The sequence below is a fragment of the Marmota marmota genome, unplaced genomic scaffold (genome assembly GCF_001458135.2).
Source record: "Marmota marmota marmota unplaced genomic scaffold, marMar, whole genome shotgun sequence".
Lineage (NCBI taxonomy): Eukaryota > Metazoa > Chordata > Mammalia > Rodentia > Sciuridae > Marmota > Marmota marmota.
In genome coordinates, this window is record NW_026000026.1 from 72,271,399 (window position 1) to 72,291,308 (window position 19,910).

At 39.7% G+C, this 19,910-nt stretch overlaps 1 protein-coding gene across 1 annotated transcript in view; it reads left to right on the forward strand.

The window, feature by feature from the left end:
* LOC107141808 (protocadherin alpha-3) overlaps window positions 1-19,159 on the forward strand; it is a 200,234-nt gene extending 181,075 nt beyond the window's left edge. The window contains 2 exon segments of the mRNA XM_048811663.1: window positions 17,216-17,319; window positions 17,321-19,159. Coding sequence (XP_048667620.1) covers window positions 17,216-17,319; window positions 17,321-17,527 — 311 coding nt within the window. The 3' untranslated portion in view covers window positions 17,528-19,159.
* The last annotated feature ends 751 nt before the right edge of the window (window positions 19,160-19,910 follow it).

Sequence of the window (19,910 nt, forward strand, 5' to 3'; positions counted from 1 at the left end):
ATGGGGTGGAGTGTCTGCATCTCATTCTGTGGGAAAGATTGCTGGGATTGTTTAGAATCAATAGTCTTGGAACTCCTCTCGAGGAGGTATTTGAATAAGAAAACCTGCTTATGACCTGGGTTTAGGGCAGAGGAATACTAATAGTTTGTAATTCCTTTTAGCTTTGCATCTCTGGCAAGCCTTGCCCTGAGCCTCCCCTAGTAAACTAGAAATTAAAGCCTTCCCCAACAACAGCAGGGGACTTTCATGAAAATATTTTCTGAGAAACAGCCCAGATTCCAAAGGAACTTGAAAAATTCATCTTCACAGAAGCATTCAGCTTTGTGGATGAGAAGGTCATTGCCTAATCTGGAGAAACATATTCAGGTCAAGCACTGGCTAGAGACCAGAGGCCTCTAGGGAAAGGTCAGAAGATTGCTCATTGCCAGAAAGCCTGGAAATGAATGTGTGGATTGGAGATGAGATTTTCTGTGCCTCAGCACTCGGAGTCTCATTACTCACAATCAGAAAACGGAGGGGGTGGCAGAGATAGATGCTGTTCTGCTCTTATCTAAGTAAGAGCAAGAGCTTCCTTAGCAACAGCTCTGACTACAATGGTCTATCTCCCAGGGAGTGGGCTATGCAAAGGACAGGAGAAGTCAGTCCTAACGAGGGAAGTGGGAGAACAAAGGATGTTTGTGCTACTGTTAAAACAGGAAATTGCGAGTTTTATTAAAAAAAAAAATCTTTATACACAGAGGCATATTCATAAAACAGTAGAGTATGAAAAGGTAACTTTTAAGAACCAAATTTGGATCTACAAGAGAACAGAAACAATGAGAAATTTATCATTGCTAGTATTATATCCTTTGTCTGTTGAATACCCAGTCCTGGATCTCTCACATGAAAAAGCAACCAAATTTTAAAAATGAGTACATAAAGTCTAAATGAGCAAGTTCATTGTTGATGGATCAAGAAAGTCCATCAACTTGGTCTTGCTTCCAACAGTGGACCAATCCTGTGTCCAGAGCTATTTCTATAAGCAGCATCATGGGCCAAAGCTAAGTAGCAAGGTGACAATCCATAGATATTCCTCTCCTGTCTCTTTTGACTCTGCATCATAGATACATACTGTCTTACCCCAGAATACCCATAGTATCTCTGTTCCCAAACTCATCTGGAATCAGGTACCCTAAGGGTTGTATTAAGACTAGAATTCCCATCCAGTATGAGTGACTTACATTAGATGCACACTAAATTGCATGTCAGAGAGGCCAGATTTGGGGGGCTAAGAGTATCACAAGGTATAAACAGCTCTGGGGAAGACACCTTTGAGTCTGTGAGTTTCACTCTGTGTTTGATGGTGTGCTGATGTACCATGGACTACAGATTTTTTCGACTTAGCTAAAGCTTATTTGTGGAGATGGTGGGGGCAAGCAAGCCTAAGGAAGATCTTCTTTTCTTAAGGATGTGTGCCAGTGGGAGTGTCTTTGTTGGTCAACTTTTAAAGTCTTCATATCCTGTACTGTTGCCTCCTATATTATAGAACAAGAGGAAGGAAGACTTAACAATAGCTACTATTTATTGAGAACTATGATAAGCACTTCACGTGTGTATTGCATAGTCAAGCAACTTTAAGGGAGAAGTACATTGTTTCAGATAAGGAGATTGGAGCTCATAGGAATTAAGTGACTTCCTTACATTTACATAGCTAGTAAATGTGTTTTCCCCACTTAAATAGTCCTAGTGTCAAACAAGATGTCTACACACACTGATTCTTAAGAAATATTTGTTGAATTCATGAACAAATACAATGACAAGGGGCAGTATTTGAACCCATACCTGCCTGCTGCTGAGCCCTATACATTTAACACATGACTATTACTTGTCCCACATGACAAGTGAAGGGAAAAGTTTAGTTGTGTCACTGTCTGAATTCCAGGCCAACTTTAAGGGTCTGTATTAGTTTGACATTACTGCTATAACAAGTATATACAAGTGCTATAAATTTAAAGATTAAAACAATACAAATTTATTATCTTATAGTTGGCAGGGCTGTATTTCTTCTGGAGACTCAATGGAAGGACCCATTTTCTTGCCTTTTTCAATCTTTAGAGACTCTCAGCATTTTTAGGCTTGTAGCCCCTTCTTTCATCTTCAAAGCGTGAAGTACGGCATCTACAAATCTGTATGCCCCTCTTTCACTTTTAAGGACACTGTGATTATATTGAGCTCACCTGGATATTCAAGGATAATCTCCCTATCTCAAAATCCTTAACTTAATCCTATTAGCAAGGTCCTTTCTACCATATAACATAATGTATTCACAAGTTCTAGAAATTAGGATGGGGGCATCTTTGGGGGGATATTCTTCTGCCTACCACAGGATCTTTCAAGTTCAGGTAGCAGTAGCTCTGTGTGTGTGTGTGTGTGTGTGTGTGTGTGTACTACAGTAGAGGTGAAGGTAAAATCAGGTGCATATTAGGAGCAAGACGAGAGTATAGTGAGTATGGACTAGACTTTAAACCCCCTTTTAAGGCTACTAATTGTCAGAAATCTGGTGGAGACTGATTGGTCATTCCCTTTTCCCTCCAAATTTCAATTAATTAAGAATAGAGATAAGGAGCCAATCAAAGGATCAAAGTTAGCATCAGGTTTAGTATTGGTACAAAATGGCCTGGGGTATGTGATAGGGTCTCCAACTTCCAAACTGAAAAATGGCAGTCATCTCCCTTTGTGAGAAGGTGAGATGATGATATGATTATTATCAAATATAGGCTGAGGTAGAGCAGAGAAAGGGAATGGAAAATTAAGGTGGAAGAACAATGACTGTTGATGCTAACCTTGCCCATTTAAAAATGAAGCCCAAGGTCTGGGGATAGAGCTCAGTTGGTAGAGTGCTTGCCTCACATGCACAAGGCCCTGGGTTCAATCCCCAGCACCACCAAAAATAAAAAATAAAAATAAAAAAAGAAGAAGCACAATCCATTTAATATCAGGCTTTCAGTAATCCACACCCCCACCCCAATTAGATAAACCAATTAGATAAGCAACTCTTCCTGGGCCCAGTAATAAAATAGAGCTGATAGTTGTCCTCCTAGTACATTCCCCAAAGCATAAGACTACTGATTTGATGGGCATTCCTTTCTCTTTGGATAGAGGTGACAATGTGGAAAGAGGAGGAAAAGAGTTCCCACTACATTAGTATGTTAAGGACTAAGAGATACCACTGTGCACCAGGCTTAAGAACATCAGTCCAAGAGGTGAGAGGAGGCAGGAGAGGACAGAAGTCTTTGGATCACTCACAGGCCAGTTTGGAAGGAATTAATCATGGCACATGGTAGATACTAAAACAATCACTGTCCACAACGGATCCAAGGGAACAGGAAAATGTATGTTGCCTGCCTTGCATGCATCTAGCATCTGTGAGTGCAAATTAAATATATACTCAGAACTTCCCTGAAGTTGAAAAGAGGAGAATTAAGGGCCTAATCCATATGTACCTATGCATTGAGGGCCGAGGAGTAGGAAGTGCTTCAGCCAATATTATTAAGTCCCATCTGTTTTCCCCCAGTGCTGCTTATGTATTGAGAACAGGAGTTACAGTGGTTTGGGGCCAATTTTATGGATACATACAATACCTTGGGATTTGTCTGATTTTTAGTGGCATCTTGCTTAAAACCTAGTTTCACACCAGTTCCCTCCTTGAGATTCTAAAGGCAAGAAGGCACCTCTAAAACTTAGGGCCTCTCTATACTCTCCACAACTTGACACTCCACATACCACTGACAGTGATTGGGCCATGGATTCCATGAAGGAGCTCTCCTAGAGGCCAGCCTCCCCTGTGGGCCCCATGTGTCACTGAGATGTTAGTCCAACTACTGTCCCTGTCATCTGCAGTCAGTGGGGCGGTGTTTAGTCAGTGGTCAGTTTCACTTCAATTTCCTTCAGTTAGACCAAGCACAAACTGATTTCTAAATTTGCCTTTAGAAAATCTCTTTAGGGAGGATGAGTTTTTTGGTATATCCTCTCCAGGTCTAGGGAATTAGAGATATAAATTAGCTTCTTTGGTCTTTCTCATGCAGTGTTACAACCTTGCCTCCAGGATAATAGCCCTCTAAATGGTTGTGATTTGAAGGGCACCAGGAAGATTCTCCCACAAGCCACTTCTCAGGCAGGTCCCTAGAACTCCATGATTAACCATCACCAGCAGCATTTTCTGTTAAAATCCTTATTTATTCCTTACCCCTACCCCCAACCCCCATAAAGAAGTGAAATATAAAGTATCCCGCCCAGGGGATCTTTCCTTGTCTTTTCTTCAATATAGAATGTGGTTGTACCCCTCTATATAGTCATCAAATCATCGTGTATTAAGTTCATACATCAGGCTAGGCTCTGTTCTAATATGAATAAAATATTGAAAGTAATATAGTTCTGTCTTCGTCTAGTGGATAAGGCAGAAATGTAAAGAAATAAGGTGGAAATTTGATAATGTCATAAGGACCACAGTTGTGTCATGCATAGGTAGAGCAATGTCAGAGAAGGAAGCTGGAACAAATTGCCAGGGCCTGTCCCTCCAGAATGGGGCCCAGGATTTGTCACTGTCATAAACAGTACAAACCTTATGTAAATAAAGTAAGCTGGTCCATCTTTCTCAAAAGGATCCTCAAAATTGTTTTCACAAACCCCCTCTCAGCAACCATGAATAATAAATGTGGTGGGAGACCAGAAGATGGAATTGGGAATTTAGGGGTTCAAATCAGAGATATCAACTCACTAGATATTGTAGGATGTTGAGGGGGAGAGAGATCTGGGCAAAGGAAATAATACATGCAAAAAAAAAAAAAAAGTCAGAAGTGCATAATCTGGATGACTAGGAAGAGTACATCTGATAGATGGGGTGGGATAGGGCTGCTGGGAAATGAAACCAAAAAGGTGGACTAGAGTCAGATTTGTAGGGCTTTAAATATCCTGTTTAAAAAGTGAAGTTTTATTTGCTGGCAAAGGAGAACCACTAGGTAGGTTTGTTTTTAGGAAAAGAGATTCTTTTAAGATCCCTTAGCTTTATTGAACTTTGAAAAGCTACCTATGAGATGACAAGATGAGATAATACTAACAACTCAGTGTTTTTTTTTTTCTCCCAAACCAAGAATTACAACTTTAAGTGTCTAGAAAGGGAGAATCAAAGGGGAGATAAATATAGCATTTTTTTTTTTTTTTAACAAAAGGACAAGCTTTGAAAATGTTCTTAGGCAATTCTGGTGTGTTGGTGTGGGTCATGTCAGAGAAAATGTGGACAATGAAGGACAGATTTGTTTAAAATTTGCCTTATATTAGTTTCTTAAGAGAGGCAGCATTACATAGTGCCTCAAATCCCTGTTAATACCACCTAATAATTGTGCAAACTGTGCTCAGATTTATTAATGTGTAAAAGAGGAAAGAGTGTAGATTGTGTAATAATTAAATGAGATAATGCACCGGGTGCAGTGGCACATGCCTATAATCCCAGCGGCTGGGTAGACTAAGATAGGAGGATCCCAAGTTCAAAGCCAACCTCAGCAACAGCAAGGCGCTAAGCAACTCATTGAGACCCTGTCTCTAAATAAAATACAAAAAAGTGGGGAGGGGCTGGGGATGTGGCTCAGTGGTTGAGTGCCCCTAAATTAATCCATGGTACCAAAAAATAAATAAATAATGAGATAATGCATGCAAAATGCTCAGGACAGTTCTTAGCTTGAGGTAAACACTCAAAAATGTTATCTGAATCTTATCTCTACTCAATTTAATACTTTTGTCACTTAGCACCATGCCTCCCAGTAAGATGGAATTCAAAATGTTTTTGCTGGATTAAATGGATGGGATTGAAGTGTGTAGAGTTGGGGTGATGGTGGTGATGGAAAGAGTTTTCTCTGCATCTCGTTCTCTGTGTACTGCAGCATTCTGACAGCATCTCCATTTCATACGCTCAATGCAGAGATATCACTACTTGTCTTGAAATGGTTGCTCAAGGCTGAGAAGTGACACAGCAACACAGAGCCTGGGATTGCTGCCAAATTTTAAGAAGCACAGATTGTAATGTGAGAGGGGGAGGGTAAAGAAGAAAAGTTTGAACTAAACGAAAGCCAGAAGCTGTTTTACTGTTAGGTAAAAGGATCATGCCTCACATAGTTCCAGGTGGGGCAGGCAGTGTGAAACCTTTGGGAAGTTACTGTTAAGTGCTGATGTTGAAGGAGAGACCCAGACCCAGCAGAGGACTCAAGTCCAGGCAAGGCTGCCTTCATGAGGCTCCACATATAAAGAAGGCTCTGCTTGTCTCAATGTCACACAGTCACTGTCTTGAGGTTCTTAATTTGTTAATAAGCTCTCCCGCTCCCAGCACACCCCATTTTTATGTGTCACTTGATCCCACAAATTATGTAGGGGGTTCAAGCTATTTAGGGCATTTTGTCTTAGCTAGTTTTTGAGCCACATCAAGTTAGTGTTTCTTTCAATGCCTATCTCTCTCTATTTAAAAAGAAACAAAAATTAGGAAAAAAATAATCTGTTCAGAATTTTTAAAAAATGAATAATGCCTCATTACCTACTTCTAGCCATACTCCCCAGAAATAACTACTACTAAAGTAGTATATTTAGTAATAGTAGTAGTAGTACTGGGGGTTGAACCCAGGCATTCTTTACCACTGATCCACATCCTCCTACTTCCAGCTAGTGCTGTATGTCACTTAACTCAGCCCTTTTTATTTTTTATTTTGAGATTGAGTCTGGCCAAGTTGCTTAGGGCCTTGCTAAGTTTGCTGAGGCTAGTTTTGAACTTGCTATCCTCCTGCATCAGCCTCCTGAGCTGTTGGGATTACAGGCATGAGCTAAACCTCACCCTGCTCAAAATGGTATAATTCTATGCATAGTAGCATATAGCTTGTGTGTGTGTGTGTATGTTTAACACACACCTAAATTGGTATATATAGATCTGCTTTATTCTTCTTCATAAGGGAATAGTACTATGTTGTATGCTGATATTTTATTTATCCACTTTCCTTTTGCTATCTTCATATTTTAAACAATGCAGTACACATTCTTATACATATATCCTTATATCTTATCCATTCCTACTAGTACTTATAAAAGGTAGATTTCCAGAAATAGGATTACTGGGTCGTAGGCTATAAAAATATCAAATTGCCGAGTGCAATGGCCCACACCTCTAATCCCAATGGTTTGGGAGGTTGAGCCAGGAGGATTGTGAGCCTCAGCATCTGCCAGCCTCATCATCTGCGAGGTACTAAGTAACTCATTGAGACCCTTTCTCTGAATAAAATACAAAATAGGTCTGGGGATGTAGCTCAGTGGTCAAGTACCCCTGAGTTCAATCCCTGGTACCAAAAAATCATCATCATCATCATCATCATCATCATCAAATTGGCATTCTCTTATCTGCAATTGGATTACACTTATTATACAATTCCCTCTGCCCTCTACCTCCAGCTAGTGCTGTATGTACTTAACTCAGTGACACCACCATTAAGAGACTTAGTCTCCAGATAGAGAATACTAAAGCAGAGAGGGAAGAAAATTTACTTGAGAATAATAATAACAGCTAAAATATATTGAACACTTAAATCATGTACCATGTACTATTCTAATTATTATTCAAGGATAAACTCCTCTAATCTGTTCCAACCCCAGAGATAAGGCTATTAGTAGTAGTAGTAGTAGTAGTAGTATTTTGGTAACAGGGATTGAACCCAGAGGCACTTAGCCACTGAGCCACATCATCAGCCCATTTTATTTTTTGAGACAGGGTCCCTCTAAGTTGCTTAGGGCCTCTCTAAGTTGCTGAGGCTGGTTTTGAACTCAGGATCCTTTTGTCTCAGCCTCCCAAGCCATAGGATCATAGGTAAGCACCACTGCGCCCAAGAAGGTTATCATTATTCCCATTTTACTGCTTAGGAAACTGAGACATCTCAGGTTTAATAAGGTTATGCATCTAGTAAGAGGGGGACAGGATCTGAAGTGGGGCTGTTTGACTTCTGACTCTGCCCTTAACCACTGCACATAAGTCTCCAGAAAGTTCAATGCCAGTTACTCTACCTTGTCTGTTCCTTAAAGCTATTATTGTATTTACTCATTTACTTGTCTTTTTCAACAGTGTAACTAACCTAATATTCACATTCACATTCCTAATTCCTAGCATAATGCCTAATTTATAGTAAATAATCAGCTTAGTTGAATGAGTAACAATGCTCCTGGGAGGTAGCTAGTGTATCCATTTTATAGATGAAGAAATTAAAAGTCATTGTTAATTCTGCTGTCATATATAACTGATTAGAATAAATAAAATTTTAAAAAGTCAATGTTAACCAAATAGTAGAAAATGGTAGAAAACAGAAGGGTGGAGCTGATGTTTGAGCCCAAGTCTCCTTTTTTCTTTTTTGTCCTTTTTAGTTATATATGACAATAGATTATGCTATGACATAATTATAAAAGCAGGCAATATAATTTGTTCTAATTCAGTCCCCAATATTTTATTTTCCCCTTTCTTCCTCCTACCCCCTATTCCTTCTCTCTACTGATCTTTTTGCTGTTTACTTTGATACCTAGTTCAGTGTATCTGCCTTTCACCCACTCTGGTGTCTCCTTCAGAGGCCCTGGAGCATAACTCCCTCCCTAGCAACCATTGCTAAACTGGAAAACTTCACAGCTGGGTGTCCTCCATGACCCTTGAGGGAAAATAGAGTTCCTGGAAGTACTTTGTCTAGGAATTGGCTGTTGGGGTGGTGTGTGTGTGTGTGTGTGTGTGTGTGTGTGTGTGTGTGTTGGTGGGGGGGGTCCTAGAGGGATACTACATAGTGGTAATATCTATCCTTATTTTAGAGTTTCTGCATGCCAGGCATTATTTTCTGTAATTTAAGAGCCTTGTCTCTTTTTAATGCTCACAATCCCATTAGATAGATATTGTTATCATTGTTTTGCCTGTGAAAAAAGGGTGCTGAGAAGCCAAGTGACTTGCTTAAGGTTACCTTACAAATAAGTCCTTGTTGGGAAGCTGAGATTCCAGCTCAAGTCTGTGTGATGGGCAGAACCTACATTCTCAGCACTCTGTTCCCCAAAGATTATACAGAGGGGGAATTTTGAGAAGAAGCTATAAAGGGAAACTACCCTCCCTAGATCCTGGGGGACCTTAACAACTAGGAAATAAGATAGAGAAAACCATGTAGCCTGAGCCCTGCTGAGCTACAGGGGTCATGGAAAGAAGAAATGTGATTTTCTTCTTTTTTTAAAAAGCTGACTGTGGAGAGCTATGAAGGTTTGAGACCAGCCATTCCAATGTTTGAATCTGGGTTCGCAGCACATGATGTCTTTATACTCTTAACCTAGAAATGGCATAGTTATTTTGGGCACAAAGCGAGAGAGCTTTGGCTTTAAAAATATGCCAAGTGTATTTATCTCTTCCGCTCCAAGATTACTGAAAATTAGCCCAGCTGTGGCCTGAGGCACCAAACAGCCACAGAATCTTATTACAGATCAGCTCAGCCCACCCAAAGAGAGTGAAACACCCAAGAGTAGCAGCTCCAGTGGCTCTTAGGGAAGGGTATAGGATCAGCCTCCTGCTTGCCAAGCCTTGCTTGCAATCTCACTTACACTATCCTCCCCAGCTATTCTAGATTTCAAAATGCTGGACTGTGATTCCAGTTCAACTCTGTCTCCCACCATTTCCCTCAAGGCTTCACAAGAAGTAAAAAAAAAAAAAAAAAAAAGAATGAATGTATGAATGAATGAACCAACAAATGACAATTGGATTATTACTAAATAACAGTGGGACAAGAATTTTTCAGCTTTTTATTGTCAAAACCCTGTGCAATTCAGGGCAAATCATCTTGCTGTAATTCAAGCCTTCTGATTTCTTTCTTTCCTGCTGGAGATCAAATCAAGACCTGTGCCTGCTGGGCAAGCACTCTATCACTGAGCTACTTTCCCAGCCCCAGTCTTTAGATTTCTTACATATAAATTAAAATCCTTTAAATACATATTTAAATACATTATAAATTTAATTAATTAATTATAATAAAGTAAGTATTTAAATAAATATACATTGCCAAGTTCTCAATAAACTGCTTGACTCATGATGAGCAATCAGTAATCCTTAAACAAATAAATGACCTTTTTTTGCTCTGATCTTGTTAATAAGAATAATTGAATGAGGTTTTACTTTGTGTCAGACAGTGTGCTATGGACTCTATAAGGACAATTACATTTAATGGTAAAACAACCCTAAGAGATGGGTGCTATTATTATTTCCTTTATAGATGAAAACAGGCCCAGATACATTAAGTCTTTTGCTGAACATAATTTACATGATGTACTGGGGCTTAAACCTAGATATTCTAATTACAGAGCCTAAGGTGTTAGAAAGAACAGGGAGTATATTTTTACATTCCTTTCTTTCCAGGGAAAATTCTTTCCATTGTTCACTGAAGCAGCAGGGAAACACTGGAAATGCTAAGCCAGGTGTTGGTAGCTCTCTCTCTCTCTCTCTCTCTCTCTCTCTCTCTCTCTCTCTCTCTGATTGAGGACAGGATTTGGATTTCAGACCAGGATTCTCCTGTGTTTTGTGGCTTATTACTCAGACAAGCTTTGCCCAATTCATAAAGGATTGGGAGGAGGAGCTCATCCAGTCGGTTCACAAACCCCACAAATGGGATGGGGGTGGGGAGGTAGTTGGAAATGTTTTACAACCCTGTGTTTCAGCGGATTGAGGGTGGATGGCTTTTGCCTTTGGTCAGGCTATGCACGTGTAACTCCACAATCTGTTAAATTCTGGGAGAGAGAGGCAGAAATAGAGACACAGAGAGATTAAATGGTCGCTCAAAGACAAAAGGTGCAAAGGAAATCAGAGCTGCTTGAAAGCAGACAGGGGGTTGGCTTTCATGGTAGAGGCGACAAAGACAAGGAAAAGTAAAGGCGTCCTGTCCCCGTGCAGAAAGCCTCTGGCTTTTCATTTGCAAACGGAGGATCTCCAAAGCCTTCAGAGCCCTGATTCTTCCCAGGGCAGTCGGAGACTGCAGCAGCAGGCCCCGCACCAGAGAAGGAGCAGTCCAGGGGAGCAATCTGACTGGGCCGGAAGCGGCTGTAATCATGTAATAGCTTTTGCTAGCTGCACTGACTTAGCGAAGTGGGCGGTAGGCCGGCTCCAAAGTGCTGTCTGGTAAGACAGTCCCCAGCTTAAATCAAAATGATGGGTTTTCTGGAAGCTCTTTATTAACCTCCGCACTGAAATCCCAGAGATGGTAACAAAGGAATGAATGGGGAGTGAAGGGGCGGAGCTGAAACCTGGAGACTGTGCTGCGATTTTCCTGACTTGTCACTCCCTCATCCGCACCCCTCCCCCCTCCTCTTCCAGTCCTTTCCAACTGATTCTAGTTTAGAGGATCCTGCCTACCTCTCTGTGACTCCCAGACGATAACAAAACAGTTAATAACCATAACAATTGCTATTATTGTATTATGTTTCAGGGGTTTCCAAGGACCTTGCTGTACAGCTCAAGATTATCTCTTGACTGGAGCCTGCCTAGATTTGAGTTTTAGGTTCCACCAGTTAATAATCATGTGACCATTTGTCCTAAGTCCATCAGTAAAAGACATAGATGTTAACAATGTCTGTTTTATATGGTTCTAGTGAGAACCAAAAAGAGGAAACATGTAAATCAGAAAACTCTTTCCTGGTCTTGGTAATCATCTAGAGCAGTTCAGAATGGGGGATTCAGGGTGAGTTTTACAAGCGCGTCATTTGCTTCAAAATATTAGAACCTTCCCTGGCATTTGATTCCCAATCAGTCCTAGTCCTGGGGTCCAACTACATAAGCTCAGGCAGCCAGGCTTAATTTAACATGCAAGAGGAAAGTTAGGAATTTTGCCAAAAAGACTCCTGAGCAGGGCCAAAGTGCATTATAGGATTACATGAAGTGGCCAACTACAACTGGAGGGCAGTTTTTATAGTAAAAGATGAAGATATATGTGTTTTTTAATAAACATGTTGTGCTGGGCTGTAATTCCAGCATCTTGGGAGGCTGAGGCAGGAGGATAACAAGTTTGAATCCATCCTGGGCAAGTTAGTGAGGTCCTGTCCCAAAACACAAAATAAAAAGGGGTTGGGTATTTAGCTAAGAGATATAGCACACCTTAGTTCAATACCAAATACTGCCTCCCCCCCCCAAAAAAAAAAGTATGTTGTTCTGATTTTTAAAGTTTATTTTTACTTTTTGTTCTTAAAATTTTTGATACATAATTATATATAATAGTTATAATAGTGAGATTCATTGTGACATTTCTATATAGGCACATAACATAATTTGGTCAATTTCATTCTCCAGTACTTCTTTTTTTCTGACTTTTAAATGTATCCCTATTCACTGTGAAGACATTGACCAATACTATACCCACCAAAAGAAGCATCACCATTTTTTTTTATAATTATGATCATACTCTACTAAAACTTTTTAAGTCCTATTAGTTTTAATCTGAATGTCTGGGAAGGGCTCTGCCTAAAGATTCAGATTCCCACAAGCTTGATGTCTGCCATAAATCCTCTTTCTAGGCTCTTATTTGGGTCTTGACTGCATCTCAGTCTCATATTTGAGGGTGAATGAAGTACTGGGAGCACTGGGGAAGGGACTTAACAGGAGATCCCTGGAGGGAAGAAAGGAGGCAACATTGAAAAAAGAAATGCTTCCTCCATTGATCTTTTGTTGGGATTGACCTCCAGCCTGGATTCCATCAGAAATGATTTATCTTCCCTTCTCATCTTCTTCAGGAGGGATTATGTCCTTGAATCTGCCCCAAAGGCAGGACATTTTATAGGCAAAATTAGCCAGGGTTCTTCAATGTTTTAACCAAAAGGAACTCAGATTAGGAGGTCAGTAAATGTTGTTTCAGATCCTGGAGCTATCCTTTCACCTGAATGATTCACAATTGAGATGCTGCCGAGCCAGCCCTCAGAGACATTTTGCTTAGACAACAACCAGAACATGTTAGGCACAATGTCTGTGAGGGACTGAAGAAACCACATCTTGTTCTGCTCTGTAGAAGCTGAACATGTGGAGGATGCACCTGAATAGATCTCTGATTGCTTCTTGGAATTTAGGCTGAGTCAGACTCATGCTCCCAGCAGAGGCTTGAGAAGCTTACTGGCATGTAAAAGAAATTGATTAACTCTTGATGGGCTTGCTGTGAGGGACTCCCTAGGCCAATAAACCTGGCCAATAATGTTCTTTAACTCCACAAAATGAAGGCATTTCTGAGCTCTGCATTTTTTGAATATCAGCCCTCAGACCTCAGGTAGTCCTGTATATAGCTGGAAAATTTTTCATTCTGGGCTCTTGTGAGAGCAACTAGAGAACTGTGGGGTGGTGCTAAAGCCCTCTTTTAGGCACCAAATCAGAGGATCTTAACCATTTTCTAAAATATTTCTTTCTTTTTTTTCTTTTAATCTCAGTCTTTCAGAGAAAGGGTCCATATTTAAAGGTTAATAGGCAGATTTTGGTTCAATTGCAGATCTGATTATCTTAGACAAATAAAATTCAGCCTCGAGGAAAAAAATATATATCTATTGCCCCATCCCCAAACTGTTATGGTGTCAGTTCTGGCAGGATAAGCATGGTATAAGGGAAAGGGTTGGAGGGAGAAAAGAAAGCTGCTTATGCCTTCTCCCTACTGCATGCTATAAATTCACAATATCCTTATCTGGCTCTCCTAATCCCAAGAGCTGTGCCATATATAGTTAGCCATATGTGATACCATTTATGGAGCTCTTACATTGTGCTAAGGATCAAGCTTAACACTTTACATGCATTACCTCAGTGTCTGTGGGGACTCCAAAAGTGCCATCAGTGAAGCGTTGTTTGGTCTGCTAAAGAGTAGGTGCCACTTCCACTTCTCACAGCAGTCCTTTTATTCATTTGTCCATGTTCAACCCCAGGGCTGCATACGATTTACCTATCCCAAAGAAAGAACATAAGGACTCATGGAGAGGGTTTGGACATTTTATTACTAATGCCCTCTTCAGTGGTGGCAGGCCGGGATACAATGAAGGGCTGCACCATGCCTATAAGCACAGGAAATATATAGGATAGTTGCACACCCACAGTGCAAGTGGGTTTCTTCAGATGTTTTATGATTACACCCCTTTACTTTATAACCACAATCATTCTGCTTTGATCTTCACCTGAATATTGGAGACAAGAGAAGTAGCCAGCTTCCCCTCTCCATTTCCTTCATTATCATTCTGTAGAGTCTTATCCAATTGCAAGCTTTTCTAGGCACTGATTAGTATTTAGTCTAACAGTCCAACAAATATTTATACACCTGTTCAGGCCAGGAGTTTTGCTAAACACTGGTTATACATTGGTGAATAAGCAAATATATTTCCTGCCTCTGTAGACCTTATGGTGATAAATACTACTAGGTGAAGGGGGTAACAGTTGTCTAGAATGGTCACAGAATGCTTCTCTGAAGTTATATTTAAACATAGACTTGAAGAATGAGGATTCATGCTAAAAATGGAGGGGAGATTATTCAAGAAAAAAAGAAACCATAAGTGTGAAGATCTTGAGGCAAAAACAAAAACAAAACAAAACTCCAAGAGGCATTTAAAGAACTGAAGGAAGGCCTGTGTGGCTGGAGTATAGTGGTAAAAGGAATATGTGGAGATTTGGAAAATAAAAAATATCAGATTATTGAAGAGATTTTTATGTTGTATTAAGGAGTTTGAGGTTTTTTTTTTTTCTTCTCAAGGCAGTAGAAAGTCTGAATAATTTTAAACAGGAATGATCTAATCTAACTTCTATTTTTAAAGGATTTTACTGAACGTATGCTATACTTCCCTTTTTAAAAAGGGAGAAAGACTTAAAGGAATAAAGATGTCTTGGGCTACTGTGTGGAAGATTGAAGAGAGGCAAAAACAGAACTATTGGTGTACTTTATTAAAGGGATAATGAGGTCCTAACAGAGTGAAAATGGGGAGAAGAGGACACAGACAAAATATATTTAGGAGGCAGAAAAGACAGGTGTTGATAATATATTATAAATAGAGAATGGAGAAGAAAGAAAAATGACTCTGAACTTCCTGGCTTGAGCAATGGGAGGTAAATAGGGTATCACATACAAAAAATGAAAAGGTTTGGGAAGGAGTAGATAAGAGGAATTGAGAGTTTGATTTCAAATTCCTTCAGTTTGGAATTTCCATGGAATTCCCACTTTGGGGATATCAGATAGGCAGTTAGATATATGATATTAGAACACAGAGAGATGTGAAATACAAATCTATTTCTCATTGGCATATTTAGATGGGATTTATACCCCTAAACATGGCTGAGATCTCAAAAGGAGAGAGTAGAGAGAAATTAGAGAAGCAGGTCTAGGGACAAACCTCAGGAAACATCAACACATACCAGAGGAGTATCCTGCAAAGGAAACTGATGAAGAATAGCCAGAGAGAAAGGTCAGGAGAAGGTTTTGTCTCTGGGGATCCAGAAGGCGGAAGTATGGAAGATCATTGAGCTGAAAGCAATTAAGATGTAGTAAATGCAGGAATTCTCTCTGTCTTCCTTCTGTTTTCCTAAAAGCTGAACATAGATTTACAAAGATAAAAGATTTCCCCCACCTTCTGCCAGGGAAAACAAAGGTTAGCCACTGAGGACACCATTGGATTCAGCTTGGAGGTGGTCCCAGCGGAGTCTATGTTAACAACCTTTACCAACCAGTCTTCGTCTGCCATTTATTTGCCTTGCCTCAAGCTGCTACCCATGGAGACTCAAAGTCCTCTTTCTTTGTTTTGTCACTTCTCTAAAAGCTTACTGTTCTTTGTTGCAGATGCTGTAAGCTGAAATTCAAAGCTACCTCTTTGAGAACTACTACTTCCCTGGGTGTTTCTTATGTACATATGAAACATACATGTTCATAAACTTGTTTGATTTCTCTTGTTAATCTGTCTTGTGTAACAGAGCTCTCAAGTCCAACTCAGAACCTATGGGTTATTCTTCTCCTATATGACAAAGAAATAGTGTTTCAGGAAGGAAATGACAAATGCTTCTAAGAGGTTGAGTAAGATGAGGACTAAAATGTGACCATTGATTTTGGAAATAATATAGTGAGCTTGACATGAGCGATAATTAGAGGACACTGAGAAGTGATAGGGAGTAAAACATGGAAATAGCAGATGGAGATAATACCAAACTGCAACTGAACATAAACGGATTATTTGGAAGAAGTTTTCACATCTCCACCAAAGGAGCAGCGTCAGATACATAAACACTGCTGCAATGTCAAAGAGTTCCAGGGTCATGACTCCTGGGATCACTCTGCCCTGACATGCCATTACTCTTCTGCTCTGACTCCATGGTATGTCTTCCAACTAGACTCTTGGGAAAGTCTTGTATTGAAAACCCCCATGGGTGCATAATCATTTCCCCTAGGCTCAGTGCAATTTTCTCTTCTTCTTTCAGATCCCCCTATCTTTCTCAAGTAAAATGAGTAAATTTTCTTCTCTGGAGTCCCACTATATGAATTCATTGTTGTTCCATGTATTAGACTGACTTATAATTGCTTGAGTGTATGTCCCAACTAGACTGTGACTACACTGAGGGAGGGGACTTGGTTTGGAAAGTGAGATTAGCTCCCAAGTTTTATCCAAACAAATAAGACCATTTTATAACAGGATTCCCTTCTCTTATGTGGTGCAGTATCTATCTATATTCCACTTTTTCCCATCTCTTGTTTGTTCCATCCCACCACCTCTCAAGATTATTACAATAGGATTAGGACTGACTAATTTGTTCAAAAGTTTATTTATGTTTTATGTAGAGTACAAATCAAAGTACATTTGTAGCAAAAGTTTTCTCTAATCCATGCACCAAAAGCTGCATTTTCTGTTTTAATCCAATATATTTCCTGTCTTGTATTTAAGTAAGTAAGATGAGTAAGATCATCATAATCATGTTGTTCGGGAAATTCATCACAAAGAATAAAAAATATGTTACTAGAAAACTAAATTCTTGGACACCCTGGTGAAAAAATCTCCCATCCTGCTGATTTCCAAACATTGGTCCTCCCCTCAGGTTTCAAGAAATAACCCACAATTTCTTGGGGACCCAGCTGTCTGCACAGCTTTTCTTGTTCTCTCCCAGTAGAGTGGCTTTAAGGGCCTATGTTGACTCTTACTGATTTTTTGACATTTTGTCTTTCAGAACCAGAGGCAGGAGAGGTGTCCCCTCCAGTCGGTGCTGGAGTCAACAGCAACAGCTGGACCTTTAAATACGGACCCGGCAACCCGAAACAATCCGGTCCCGGNTGAGTTGCCAGACAAATTCATTATCCCAGGATCTCCTGCGATCATCTCCATCCGGCAGGAGCCTACTAACAGCCAAATTGATAAAAGTGACTTCATAACCTTCGGCAAAAAGGAGGAGACCAAGAAAAAGAAGAAAAAGAAGAAGGGCAACAAGACCCAGGAGAAAAAGGAGAAAGGGAACAGCACGACTGACAACAGTGACCAGTGAGGTCCTCAAATGGAAACAAGCCACTTAGCCAGTTTTTGTAATAATGGCAAATCTTTTCCCATGTAGCAACTCCCTGCTCCCTTCTCCTATCAACATGAGCCCTCTTAGAGACCTCAGAAATCTGCAGAAAGTTCCCCTGTATATGTTTAGACCAAATTTAACAGGTTTTGTCTTAAAAGCTTTCCTAAGTCTGGTGTTAACTCTTTCTCTCCACTCTGGCTTGTTTTCAGAACCTAAAAAGCAGACCCAAGTTTCCTTTCTCCTCCGCCGCAAAGGAGAAGCATCCCAGTCCCGCCAGTGAGAGGTTGGACTCTCTGCCCTGTGCTCCGGGGATCCTGTCTTGATGACATTTGCAGGGCAGGCTGAATGATTTTGAGATTGAGCAGCTTGGGTGTTTGTGGCCACTGCAGATATTTCAATGCCAGATATTGGCTGAGGTGGGTCAGATTAGACTATTTGCACAAAAAGGGCTGGGAAATAAAGGCAAGTAAACAGTGGGAGTTATCAGTCTGGAGGGGAAATGTGAGACTGAAGAAACCAGACTTTCTAAATTTTATAACTCAAGAGGTAGTGGCCAACCTCTAGCAGACAAAACTTTCCCCCACTGACAAGGCTTTAGGAGTCCCTAAAGTCTGTTTGCTGTGGTGTCCTTGTACCTAAAACCTGCATTATACGTACAAGCAAACAGTTCAGTGTTTAACAGAGGGTCAACCAGGGCAACAGAAGCAGATCTGATGTGTTTCCTGTATATGTCCTTGTGCTCACTTTATTAAAAATTCTTTTGCACACAATGTTTATGAAAAGGCCAGATCCTTTTCCAAACACATATGCAAAAGCAAAAGAAAAAAAGAAAACCCAACACCTCATTTTATGCTGTTTGTTATTTGATAGATTTATTTAAAAAAGAGAAAGTCTATAACTATAAATCTTTAAAGAGAAATATGATGAATATTTCCCCTAAACTCCCCTTGAAAGAGAATTCAGTCTACAGCCATTTAAATGATCATTGCTGCTACAGAAGTGCTTTAAGAGAATTGCCTGAAACATCTGTATTATACCGGCCACCTGCCAATCACAGCTTTACTCTTTCAGGTCACTCTGGGGCTGCCTCTTGCATGTATTAATTACTAAATAAAAGGATCTTTCTTTCTCTTTTCTAAGAAAAAATGATGTGCACTTTGAATACACAACCTTCTCTAACCAACTATATCAAGACCCAGAAATTGAAGAAAAATACTGTTTTTGCATACATACAGTGAGCAGACTTTTCAATCCTCTAATTCTGTGACTTGTCTTGGTGTGCTAGCCTACACCTTCTCTTTGGTTTAGTTATCCTTTTCTATAACACTCTGAATTGCTAATCTTACTAACACCTATGATGTTACCTGAAATCAATCTCCCATATGTATGCTGTATGCTATTATAAGACTCCTGAAATATACTTACTCTGTGCTTGTGTATGTGAATGTTAATGCAACTATTACCTAGAGTGAACTTTAAGCTTTATTGTTGAATGTAATTCCATTATATTTCCTTTTGTACACCTGTGAAAAAGTGGAGTAGTGTTTTTTTAACCATTGTTAATCCGCTTTTGTGTATGAAAGACACAGTAAAATTTCTTTCTTAAATCAAGATACTGGTGATTCAAGGAATTTTATTTATGGTCAGCAAGAGCTAGCTCTTGCCAAGAGTCCTGCTGGCAAGAGAATGAATAAAGCTGTTTTTTTTTTTTCTAGTAACAATTCTGGAATGAATACTGGAGATATTCCCTGAAGGTGTGCAAGCACAAATTTTACCAATCTGACCTCTTTGAAGTTGCAGAATGCTTGAAATTCTAATGCTATCTGGAATATCAGCTCATAGAAAATAATAAAATTTACTGTTACCTTAAATAACACATTTTAATTTTGTTATGTACAATTTACAAGTTTGATTATATTTAAAAGTTAATATAAAGGAAGTAGGAGTCTGTCATAGAAAAAAAGGCATTAAATCTAAAAAAAAAAAAAAAAAACTAAAAAAAAACTGTCTTGTCTACTTTTAGCTTCATTCTCCCATATTTTGAAGGGTGTGTAACTTCAGCTCTGCAGGATTGCATGGGGTAAAACTTGTTGCCAACACATGTAAACCATTGCTACATTGTAGGTTGTGATCATTTTGCCCCACTGAAGCCCATGTAACTGACCTTACGTGCCTTTTGAACTAGGAGAATCGGGCTAATTTATTAATGATGATAATTATAATGTATCTGTACAGCACTTTTTAAATTTGTGAAGTGCTTTCCAATCCATGTTAGTTACTAGTCATTACAGCTGTAAGGATAAAACACGTCATGTGGATTCATTTTTAATTGGTGCTATTGGTATTTCCTCTGTTATTGCTA